This window comes from Colletotrichum siamense (genome assembly GCF_013390195.1).
Source record: "Colletotrichum siamense strain Cg363 chromosome Unknown KSG_Cg363_contig02, whole genome shotgun sequence".
Classification (NCBI taxonomy): Eukaryota; Fungi; Ascomycota; class Sordariomycetes; order Glomerellales; family Glomerellaceae; genus Colletotrichum; species Colletotrichum siamense.
Genome location: NW_023501015.1, coordinates 2,249,572 through 2,262,017, shown reverse-complemented (window position 1 = coordinate 2,262,017; position 12,446 = coordinate 2,249,572). Strand labels below are relative to the sequence as shown.

The window sequence follows — 12,446 nt, the reverse complement described above, 5'->3', positions numbered from 1 at the left end:
GAGCCACTTCTAGAGCAGACTTATCAGCAAAATCGAGATCGACATGACGACCAGGACGTTGCTACTTCTCAAGCTGCCTCGCATGGATCGACTCCAGTCGATGTCGCTGCCGATGTGTCGGACGCGAACAATCCGGATCCTGGGGACCTAGAGCAGAACCACGATAACGGCGCGTCGTCTAACGTTAGAATCCCGTCTTGGGATAATATGCCACTGATGCAAATGCCTGAGATACCAGGGTTCTCAGCTCAAGACGATTACCTTTTCCAACAACGTGATGGTCAAACAGACTTGATTGAGTGGGGTTTCCTGGAGAGAAGACCTTCGCTGGATGAAAACAGCATTGACTGGAGCCAGTTGCCATCGGGGTTTTTTGAAAGTCACAGGACATATCCTGGAGGTGGTGGTCCATCTGGATCAATATGAAGTGTCGTTCGAGACTAGTCGTAGGACAATGAAGTTGCCAGCTTGAAAACGTGTCTAAGTGGGCCGTACGTCGTCAACACGAAGTGCGCTGGCTTTGGGTCGAACTTTTGATTAAGCTATTCATCAACTGCCGTTACTGCCGCCACACGAGATGCCGTGATACTCCACCTCCATCGAGATGGACACATCGCGGGGATCACCCGCAAGCCAAGCCGGCCGGCTCCCCTCACTGACAGCCCCTCCCGATCTCCACGCCACTAACGTAGGCTAGGCCTCCTAGACCGTGGCCCTAAGGGTATCCGTCGCTTTGCCCCCAGACACTTTTCTGATCGCATTCAACAGCTCATCAATTCCCCGTTGCATCTTGCTGCTGCCTTGCGAATGAACAAGAAACATTCCGTCCCGCTGCTTACCCTCCGAGATGAGGATTCATCCCTATCTTCTTGGTATCCATGCGAAATGCCAAAATGCAACGTCGCTTCCCAACCAAAAACGCCTTCTTCCATTGCCAATGTACTCCAAATGCTGGTGTCCTTGTACCAGGTCCCTTGAAAGACGCCTTCGCCCAAATCCCGAAATCGTATCCTTTTCTCGGCCAACTTCCATAAAGATCATCATCATTACCTTCCCAATCGAGCCTCTCGTATCCCCCCAAAACCGTCCCAAATTCACGTTCTCGCCTTCTTCTTCCTCCTCCCCTCCCCCTCGTCTCTCGCACCAGACCGCTTATTCGTCGGACCCGGCGCTATAGTTGCTGAATGTGATGACGCTGACCCAAAACCGTGCTGTTGTCCCTGCTGCTGCTGGAGTTGATATTGGGCGTACTCGTGATATTGCTGGTGGTTGTGGTACTGCGCCGCCTGATATTGCTGCTCCCCGAAGTCCATCCCGGCGACGCCCTCGTCCTCGCCGGCGCAGGCGTCGCACTCCTGGTCGAACGCGTGTGTCTCGACGTCGACGCCGCGGCGGCAGCCCCCGAACTCGTCGGCGTTCTTGGCCTCGAGGCAGGAGAGCTGCTGGGAGAGCTCGGCCCACGTCAGGGACTGGTTGCAGCGGGTGCATGTGCCCGCGAAGAGGATGAGGCGGCACATTGCGCCTGGTGTGTTCTGATTGCTTGATGAAGACTATCCTGGGATTCGTTGTGTGAGGAGAGTGGTGATGGAGAGGTTGAATTTGTCGTCGAGGAGGACAGCTAGGACGACGAGTGCCGGAGGAATCAAGGGGGAGGAATATTAAGAGATGATGAGTATGCCAATTGTATCAATTGACCGTCTCTTGGCCTGATAATCTCGAAAAGATAAAACAACAACAGCGGAAGAAATGAAGAATAGATCCAACTTGGGGGCGAAAGGCACCCTTCAAAAGGCGCGACAAGGGCCAGCCAGCTCTGGGATCGACATCAAGGGGGGCCTTAGCACCTGGTGCACATCTCGCGGAAAACGGGACGGGAGCAGGGGGGGTGCTGTGGCAGGGGTGAGGGGTGTGTTGCTGCGTGTTGGTGTGTTGGTGTGTGGGTGTCGGCAAGTGGAGGAGGGAATCGCGCGATCAGCCGCAGAGAGGAATAAGATTGATCGAGCAATATGCAAGACACAAGACACGGAAGCAAGTCGAAAAAGCAAATCTACAATTCATAAAAGTAATTATTTTCATTACGAAAATCAGAAGAAAAAGCGCCGGCGCGCGTGCAAGGAGACGGACAGTGGCCGCACATGCAGCAAGGCACATTGCACCCGCACCACCCCATCAACCATCTTGCAGCAAACGCCGCCGGCACTTAGGCCGTAGGAGGGAAAGGATGAAAAAGCTTTTCCTTCTGGTTTGCCCTGTGTGGAATGCTAGGGCCATTTCCCCGTCCAGTTGACTTTTCTGCTCCGGTCATTGACGGATGTACATCAACACTGTCAGTCAGCACAACCATGTAGCTATGTGTGTGTCTGAGTAACGAGAATGTGTGCGGTCGGGGAAAGAAAGAAAGGAAAGAAAGGAAGAAAACCACCAAGGGACCTGTCTCTGTCTCTCTTCCAGCTGCTGCCACCACTCGGCGATCCAATAACATCTACGCGCGGGAGAAGCCACCTCCGTGAAGCCCTACCCTACCCTCAGACATTGGAGCTAAGGCAAAGACAATGTAGGCCAGGACGGGGTACACTGGCCGAAGTCGATGGCACATTCCAGGCCTAGCCCTGCCTGCTCACCTGTCTGTCCCCCAAAAACTCACTGACATACCATTTCTGAGTCGAGATAAGGTGATTTATGGCCAGAGTGGCAGCGGACGGGGCTTGCCCAACGGCGCTGAGACAATGGGAGCTCTTCCCACGAACGGCCGGAAAACCATCCTTCGAAGCGTTTTCTCTGTTCGTCGATGGAAAACGTCTAAACCCTCTTTTTTGCTCTTTCTTCCTTCGGACCTTTGCTCCGTTGTGGCGCCTCTTTCCGGCGGGCGAGTATTGGTTCACCGGGGGTTTCTCCGGTCAGAGTGGTGTGCTGCTCGCCAACTCTGTCAGAAGTGTATGCAAAATCAATGCGTACGCCTTCTTGAGAAAAAGACACATCTGACAGCAACAAGAAAAGGTTTGAAAGATGCCTGGGCATGTCCACAGTAATCACGAGCTTAAGAGATCGGACAAGGAACTGCAGGGCGGGCGAAGTGTTCGATGGGGGGAAGAGGGAAAGGGGGGCCGGATGTCAGGATGAGCATGGATCATGCGGCGAGCAATGCTTCAGACCTTCCCGCATGGCAGATTTGCATGGCTGCTGCGACAAGGATGAAGCTGTCTCGCAAACGGCCGAGAACCTCCTCCCGCCCGCCTCAGTACCACCGTGCCGCCGCCCCCCTCCCTGTCTGTCTGTCTGTCTGTCTGTCCCCCGCCAGAGTGACAGCCAAGCTTACGACCAACCATCCCCTCCCCCAGCTTTTGATCTCGGGCGGCACAGCAATTTGAGAAATAACAATGCTATATTTCATTCCAATCGGTTCGTTCGTCTTGGCTGGCTGGGGCCGCCTGACCAGGATACACAGCACCACAACCCTAAATCGACCTGCGCGGCAGCGTCGCACTGGCGACTGTAACTCACACGCACATCTAGGAGCCCAAAGTGATCCTTTTACCTTTGCGCATGCCCTAGTATCACTAATCTGTATCTCGTCGAAGAAGGTTGAGCATCTCGCTCGACTGTGGTGGGGCGGCGCGGGATCGCCCTTTACACTTCCGGCGCATGGCAAGCAGCAGCAGCAGCAGCAGCTCACTGCGTCGGCCGCCGCACGTGGCATCACGGACATTACCTGTTTCGATCATGTCTTGCGGGGGGGGTGATGAGGTTGTGTCTCTGTTGTCTTCTCGGCCGCTAGCTAGATAGCGGAGGGCCTATTTGTTATTCCCCCAATGCAAATTTGTGCAAGGCGATATTGCAAAGTAAGAGGGCGTGTGGCAGGAATTGAGATTGAGAATTGGTGACAAATTGGGGTTGCATGCGGCACACGTCGGAGGATGGCGGGATTTGTGTGTGAGAAGTCTAGACCGCAGACGATGATACGCAGAAGAGCCGGCCAAGGAGCAGCTCTCTTATTGGATACACATCAAAGATGAAGGCTAAGCCGTGTCGTGTCGTTCGGCCGTTTGTTACACATAAACGACACCTCGTAGTTCACGTCAAAAAAATCGTTCGTTTTTGTTTTTTTGGCCAAGGTCGTGGTGTCATCGAACAGACGCTCGTTCGTCCGCCTTCTCGCTTATCGTGTTTGTGCCGCCGCAGAAACATCAGGCTTGAGATTTGCTTCTTCTGCGGCCAACGTCTCGCGTGGTGTTTACGTGCATGTAAGCCAGATAGAGTTCTCACTCTGCTGTGAGTTTGTACGGTGGAGAGGCAGCAGCAGCAACACCTGTCTGGGCGGGCGCTGTTTCTTGCATGTGAGAGAGATGTCTGTGCCGTTCGGGAGCAGGTTCCGTGATGCACGCCGGCCCGGGTGAGGACGGAAGATGCTTCAGCGGGAGGAAGAGAGAAGATTGGTATGGACCGTGGCTCTTTGGATTGAGTCCTGATGTTGCGCGCATTGGCTGGGTATGTGTAATAACTCAAGATTCTGGCGTGATGATCCTTTTCGCGTGGGCACATCAGCCAGATCTTCACCTTCATCAATATAATTTCCAGATCCCACCAGTGCGTGAACTTCCACACAGAGCAGAGGAGCTGAAGCGTTTGGCATATGAGAGCTCCTCCTCCCCCCCCCCCCCCCCCCCAAGTCTGAGCTTCCCGTCTCACCTCGCTCTTGATTCGCTTCCCTCTGTTCGCTGCTATCTTTTGACAGCTGCGGCGCGCCGCGCGCGGATGCCCAAAGTGGATGAAAAGCTACCCTGAAAAAGCCGGTTCATGCGAGACGTGATCCCGGTTTGACAGCTTGTATGGGGCGCGGGCACGATTGTTCGCCCTTGTCACCAAAGTGTATCTCGACGGAACAGACAGACAGAGAAAGGATTGATTAGGTTAAGGTTGTGGAAACGAGCGTGGCTTGACAGATTTACCTTGCAGATGCAGCGATGAGGTGCTAAGATAGCCGCCGCGCGACGACGAACCGTCCGAGTGTGCTTCTGGTTCAGTACCTTTACCTTACCTTTACTCGCAGAAAGATTCACATCCTTATCTCACTTACTACTCACAGATCCCATTTCTCGACGAGGAGACGGATGTATCCCACCGGATGTATGGCATTGCATTTCCAGCTGCCAGCTGCAAGTAACTAAGAAACGAAGCACGCACACACAAAACAGAACCAAAGAACAGACGGTGCGTTTTCGCTCGTTTGCCTATCTGATTATGTATCCAATCCTGCAGCAAACGATGAGCAGGCGATGTAAGGGTCTGGGCAGAGAACGACAAAAGGATCTGGCCCGCCTTGCTATCGCTATCCGCGGATGCCTCGTTGCTCGACCCGCCCGGTTGTCTGTGTTTTTGCGTCGTCGCTTATCGGAGGCCTGCATATGATGATATCTGTCTGCGCGTGTCTGGATCGTGCTTGCTAGGACTTTTCACATGTGAAAGGGAAAAAAAAAGATCAGACCCTCTCAGATCATGCAGGTGGTCGGAGTTGATTTTCAATCGCGGTCGTCGATGCCACAGAATGTCATGAATAACCTCCGCGAAGGAATTGCGAAAGAGCACTGCTGCGCTGGAAGACGCCGCCCGGGCCTGGATCATGTACGAATGATACGAAGCAGCAGCAGCATCGATGAACGTATGCGTCACGGGAGGAATGTTGGATCTCGCACCGGCAACCCGCCTCGACGTCTCGGATGCTGCCGAGGAGCCGGACTTGTCGCCCTGCGTTCCAATGGACACTGTGGACAAGTGAGAGAAGCGCGTGTTGACGCGTGAAATCATGAGACTCGATTGAGGCGGAATTACTATTATACAGTGTGCTTTTTCTTTTTCCATCGTCAACCCGCCTATCCGTGCCAACCTCATCCGCCGTAACATGGAAATGGGGAATCAAAAAATTCAGCTGTAGCATGAGAAAGGAAAGAAAGACGGTCTGGTATCATGTCCACAAAGACCATGGAGCTGCACTGGACGGAAAACGCATCCATACGATGAAGGACGTCAAATAGCCTTGGTTGAGGTGTCATTGACGACGCAAACCCACGTAGAGATTCAGCCGTGATACGATGCTGGTGTGATGGAATCACTCGGCGAACGAGTTGAACGGCAGTCGAGGTAATCGCTTACGCCGATAGTGGCAGTCGCAACTTTCCTCAGGCACCAAAGCCCAAGCGGCATCTTGCATCATGACCAGCAGGAGTGTCTTGGAGCTTCACCATGGCCACCTGCGAAGGGAAATATTCCACGATAAACGAAGAACGCCACCGGTGTCAGATTCTGGAGCGTCCAAGTCCGAAATAGTGTTCCAGCCGTCACACAGGCGAAAAGAGCGTGCATCAAGGACATTTGGCAGGAAACCCATGTCGTCGCAAAGCGTCATTACGCACCGTGTCCATGTCAGGGTCGAGGGTCCCGGTCATGCCAGTCAAGGAACATGTGCAAGCGAAGAAGTGCCATCATCATCGTCAAGTGTCGAGTGAGTTCAGTGCATCGGAAGTCAACGAAGCAGGACCATAGGCAGCCCGACATCTTCCTCCTTGTTTGCGATTTCCGGTTGGTGATGTGTGTCCAAGTATAACAAGTAGGACGCTGTGCTGTTGCAAGTCCAGCGGATGAAAGTTATCAGTCGTCGAGGATGAGAATGAATCGTAAAATGCGATGCGACACGCCGGAGTCAAGGGCATGTGCACCGCTTCAGTATACGCAACGCGAAAGGAAGCATCATGTCGAGTCCATGGCAAGTGATCAATCACATCACGTAGGCATGGTCTCCACGAAGTGGGCGCACGCTCAGTGCCTCCTCTATGAAGCTCCCGGGGGTGCAGCACCTGGCTGGCCTGCTGCTCCGCCTTGTTGCTGTTGATATACGAGGGACTGGTACCACAAGGCAAGGTAGTTCTGGTAGCCTCCGTCTGTTGATTCATTAGCCACTATCACGGGTGCCGGAACACGTTGACATCACTCACACTGGGCATAGGGGTCCGCGCCATCGGCTCCGGCTGGAGCTTGCGCAGCTGGGGGATTAGTCGATCCTGATGCTGGTGGGTTAGATCCCTGTTGAGAGTAGCTTCTGTCACTGTAATCCTGGTTCTGGCGACCGCGACCACCACCGCCGCCTCCGCCACCGCCTCCGGAGTTCTTCTGACGCTGCGATATGTTAGCATCTGTATGCTCCTTTAGTAGTCATGCCCACTTACCACGGCATCAACCTTCTCTTCGATTGCTTGCTTCGCACGGGCGATGCTATCGCGCGAGCCGATGAGAGCAATTTCGCGCTGGACCTCCCCTGGCCCTGATGATTGGGCAACATTGATCTTACATCCGGTACCGTTTTGCATGTCCCGAATGGTTTCACCACCTTTGCCAATAATCATACCGACAGCCTCGGAAGGAACGTAAATAGCGTCGTGAATTTTGTCGGGACCTCCAGCCTGCGGGCCAGCATCTCTCTGATGACCACCATCCTGCCTGGGCGGCTTCTTAGCCGGGGCGGCAGGCTGGCCGTCATTTCGACTATCGCTGTCCACAATCTCCATGATGAGATCCTTCGCTTGAGCAGCAGACTCGTGCGAGCCAATGAGATTGACAGGCCGAAGGCCGTTAACGCTCTTAGACTCGCCGACAATGTTGATGTGGCAACCAGATCGCTCCTGCAAGTCACGAATCGTCTCACCGCCACGACCAATAATGAGGCCAACGGTTCTATCGGGCACCATAATCTGCATACAATCTTCGCCGTCTCTCAAAGCAGCAGCGCCTGCGGCTGCTGCTGCTGCACCTGCGCCGCGGTTGTCGCGAGGAGCTCCCTTCGGGTTCGCAGCGCCGCGGTTGATGGCCCCCATACCGCTGTCTTCAATGATGCGGTTGATGGCAGTCTTCACCTCACTGCGTCGAGCCCTGGGGCCAGTAATCTTGCACTGGCGGAAGGGACCATTGTCGCTGGACGGGAGAAACTGCACTCGGCAGCTGGACTCGGATTCTATTCGGCGCAGATTCTCGCCTTGGCGACCAATGATCAGTCCAACGAGACTGGACTCAATCTGGATAGTCTCGGCGTTGTCATCGCCGCCGCCGCCGCCGCTGGCTCGGAGTGGTGACCGTTCTCTGGCGTTGGAGTTGCGCGGCGAGAAGGCGCGACCACGGGGGCCTGGGCTATAGGACCGTTCGCGACCGTAATCGCGAGGACGTTCGTCGCCGCGTCGTTCATCTCTGTACGGGTTGAAGTTGTCGCGGAACTGGTCGCGACGGTTGGGAGGCGAACGAGATCGCGAGCTTCGGTGGTAGCCTCCACGAGAATCCTGGCGCGGAGGCTCGTTGGAGTAGACGAGGGGTCGGTCGTAGGAGGCAACGCCCTTCTCAGCGGCAAAGGCCTTAGCTTGGGCGATGGCGTCGGCGATGCTCACAGTGCCAGAGTTGACGGGCCGGATAGAGCTCAGGTCGAGACTGCCGCTCGCGGAGGGCTGAGGCAGTTGGTAACCTCCGCTTGCGCCGTAAGGAGGCGCACTCTGCGGCATTGGAGGGTATGACGGAGGTTGGGCGCCGGGAGGAGGAGGGTATCCAGGCGGCATGCCAGGCTGGGATTGGGTGGGTGTCGAGGACGTGCCTCTTTGTGCTGCGCCTATCGAGGCGAGTCGTCAGTTGGGGATGTAGACAAGGCGCGGTTCATGTTTCGGGTACCTACCTAGGGCAGCAAGGATGGACGAGATGTCGCGGGGTGGTTCGGCCATGTTGGCGGTTCTTTGATGTTTCACGATCAAGAGAGAAGATGGTGAGTTGTCAGGTCAAAGGAAGTCGTGAGGTTGAAGGTCTCGTGGGTGCGCGAGTTGAATTTTCAGTGCGACACGATACGAAATGGGATGTGGATTACGAGTGGGCTTGATCAGGTGATGAAGGAGCGCCGCAATCTCTTTATTGTCGCGATATCAGAGGAAGACAAATCAATGCAGTGTTCTTCTTGGACGACACGATGATGACCGTACTGATGTTGGAAACCCGCGACAATGCCCTGATGTTGTCGGTTGGAGAGGAAGAGGGCAGGGCAAGCTGAGGGTGAGAGTTGCAAGGTTTGAAGTCTGAGCGAGACCGCCTGCCGAAAACAGAATGCGCCTACCTTCAGCTGCGATGCGCGACAGGAAGGAGGGTCCAGGGGCAGGGGCGACCTGAGGCAGGGCAGGAGGTTGGAGAGTGGCCCCGAATGAAAATTTGGAAGCAGCGGACTTTTGTTGCTCCTTGCCGACAGAAGATCAGTTCTGGTCCGTGCGACTGCTTAGCTAAGAAGCGGGAGGGTGCACGTGCCCTCGCCCAAGTTGTCGCTTCTTCAGCGGCGCAGCTGCCTTCCAAGGCCGGCGGTGAGATAATTGCGGCCAAGTTTTTGTGCTCAGGAAGCTACCTACGTCACCACTGTTCAGAGCTTCCGTGACTGACTGATTTCAGTCAGGCAAGGCGCAGTCAACTCCGGCTCAGAGCATGAGAAGCTAGGATGACTGCCACTGATATGCCTGAGTGAGCAAGAAACTCCACGTGAGTTTGCGACACTGCAGACGATCCAATTCATGCCTCGCATGCAAGATGCGGCCAGTCAGTCAGTCTCAGGCGACTCAGTCCGCAGCCATATGATGCAGCAGCCCACGCATAGCTGCTGACAGACTGGACCGAACGGCTGGATAGACCATCATCTTACGATACGAGATTATTCAGATGCGCCTCACAGCTAGAGGAGGACCATCCGAATATCTCATCTAAATATCCGTCTTACGGCCTCGTCCCAGAGACCGCAAGCGCCGTCCTCATCGTTGGCGGTTCGTTGTCCGCAGCGTCTGCAGCGAAGCGCCCAACGTCGCAGAGCGCGGGCCACCAGCGGCCAATCATTCTCTCGTAGCGTCAAGACTTGAGACGACCCCACAGAACAAAAGGAAGCACGGGGCACTGGTGAGTTCTTGTTTGGTGGGTCCATCGCCAGTTGCCGCAAGAACCCTCCGATGGAAATGCGCATCGATGGAACACTGAGCAGGCAAGCAAGGTCCATGGAGGAATAACTGACTGTGCAACTACCTACCTAGCCGGTGCTTTCGGACACCTTCCATCCTTCCTTCTTCCGATAGGTGATGGTTAGCCGGGGCAGTAGCACTGGAGTAAAACAAAACTTGGCAGGCGGAATGTGAATGAAGTCAAGGTGCCACTACTGCCTTATCAGAGGTGTACCTGCCGTGCCTGCACTGGACCTACCTGCCTAGTCTCTCGTACCTTACCTACCTACCTTACCTTAACCCATTTAGACGAACTGCCTGGGCATTTGAAGGGAGGCACGATTTGTGGGATTGCCTTAAGCTTTCCTGCCGTCTGACCAAGATCAGCCTCCAAAAGACCGTTCCTGTCGCAAACCGGTTTTTGACCTGCCGTGGTTGTAGTGGCAAATGCTTGGCACTGATCATCAACCATGCCCCATCGCCCACCCGCACCCATCGCCATCGGCCGACTTGCCTTTTGGTGGAAAGGTCTGCCCAGCAAACACATCCACACTTTTTGCCAAAACACCAAGGGTCCGGTCCCCATTCTTGCCCGTCGCTTGCCCAGCCAGCCAGTCTTTTCTCCTCTTGCCATCTCGTTGCAGGGGTCCTACCTTAGCGGCGTGAGCCGACTGGCGGCATCCGCATGACGATTGGACAAAATGTTTGTTCAGACGATGGGGGGCCCCTGCAGACGCCAGCCATCCGCCGCCTCTTTTCGTTCGCTGGCTGACGATCTTTACTCTGTTCCTGCTTTGCTCTTCCCAGTCACCATGACCCTTCGTGCAGAACTCCCCGGAAATCCAGCAAATTCAGAGAATTCCAGACCACCCTAGCCAGGACAACTCACCGTTTCTCTCGCCCGCATCGCACCAAAGCCCATCTTGCGAGGTCCGGCACAGCCACCGGCACCACCTGGCGTGACTCGCGACGGGGATGCGACTGGGCTTGAATCTTGACTGGGCAGCTTGTCCACGAGGTTATCGACGAGGAGGGAGGTCGAGAGGGCGCCCGGCGAGGGTGGCACGGTGGGCAGCGCCGTTGCCCAACAACCTTGCAGATGCCCTGAAGGTGGGCAGCTCTCCGCAGAAATGCCCCCGGCTTGCCAATGGCGTCAGAGTGCATTCTCGCCGGGAGAGCTTTGAACGAACCGGAGCCTACGAACGAGACCGGGTTCTGTTAAAATGCCATTCCCCTCTGCTGGCACCCCCGAATGGCGACTTTTGGAAAGATGGGCACCATCCGTCTGTCGCTCCGTGGTGTCCCCTTGCTCAGTGACTCAAACATCCATTTGTATATCACTCGCGAGTTCGCCCCATTCACGAAGCCGTCGATTGTTGGCTTAGACGAATGCTGGTGCTGCTTTTGCTTCTCGTGATACCACAACACCACCTCACTGCGCAAGTCAAGTTTCAAGCAACGGGCCTTGTCTTTCGACGAGACTCTTGTAGGAGCAACACACTCAACTCGGCACACACCCCGTAGTTATCATTTACCTTTCGCCAAGCGATCTCAACTCAGCTCAACTCTCACCCCGTCTCTCACATCAGCTCCAGCTCGGCCGCCAAGCGGAGCCGCAATACGAGCCTCATCGATCGAGTCAATCTATTCCGTGCGGTCTGATACGGCTACACAGCATCGAGAGTCCCGTCCCGTCTTCCGGAAATATCGCTTTGCCTTAGCAGCGTTTGGGCAACCGCTCATCGCGACCCTGGACAGCGTCTTTGGTTGGCTGAGAGCAGCCGTTGAGCGCGCTTAAAAAAGGCTTCACCCAAGTCCTCCACCTCACCTTGCACCCGCACCTGCCTCTCTGCCTTTGCCTGGTGCCGCCAAACGGACGAAACAAAGGCTTGGGCCAAGTCCAATTTCCTCAAGGCCACGGTCAAAAGGGCCTTTGCAGGCTTTATTCCTTCTGCCTCGAGGTGTGAATCAAGTAAGCAGTCTTTCTTCTTTGATTTCGGGACCCATATCCCCGTCCCCCTGCTGCTGCTGCTGCTGCTGCGCGGCTGCTGCGTGATCCCGCGGCCTCGACCTCGGCCGTGTTAGTCGTGCCTTCCTTTTATTGTACTTCCTTCCCATTCACGACTCCCTTCTCTGCTACACCTCTCCCAACCCAAACTCAATGTTCTTCACCTGCACCTCAAAGACCCCACAATGGATTCATAGAGAGCTTGTTCAGTACCAGTGCTTGACGAGTTTCCTTTGTCAATTTCCTTCTTTCCTCTTTTTTCTGTCTTTGCCTCGACGAGTGATTCACCTAATTCAGTCACCACCGCCTTCGACACATAATCCTCTCTGCTTGTCGACCACCACCGCCTCCTCTCTTTTTGGACTTTTCACATTTTTTTTTCTTCTGCTTCTACTTTTCTGCTGGCCACGAAATTTTTGCATCAAAAATCTTACACCATCGATAGACTCAAG

General features: G+C 54.9%; 2 protein-coding genes across 2 annotated transcripts; both read right to left on the bottom strand.

Annotated features, from left to right (window-relative positions):
- Window positions 1–1,094: 1,094 nt before the first annotated feature.
- On the bottom strand, window positions 1,095–1,517 carry CGCS363_v002589 (uncharacterized protein; the record flags this gene model as incomplete). The annotated part of the gene is made up of 1 exon (XM_036634438.1): window positions 1,095–1,517. One exon carries the CDS (start codon window positions 1,515–1,517, stop codon window positions 1,095–1,097), a length of 423 nt encoding a protein of 140 aa, XP_036500383.1.
- Window positions 1,518–6,822: 5,305 nt separating this feature from the next.
- On the bottom strand, window positions 6,823–8,747 carry Khsrp (Far upstream element-binding protein 2; the record flags this gene model as incomplete). The annotated part of the gene is made up of 4 exons (XM_036634437.1): window positions 6,823–6,932; window positions 6,987–7,167; window positions 7,218–8,638; window positions 8,702–8,747. The coding sequence occupies 4 exons, from the start codon at window positions 8,745–8,747 to the stop codon at window positions 6,823–6,825; spliced, it is 1,758 nt and encodes a 585-aa protein (XP_036500384.1).
- Window positions 8,748–12,446: the final 3,699 nt, after the last annotated feature.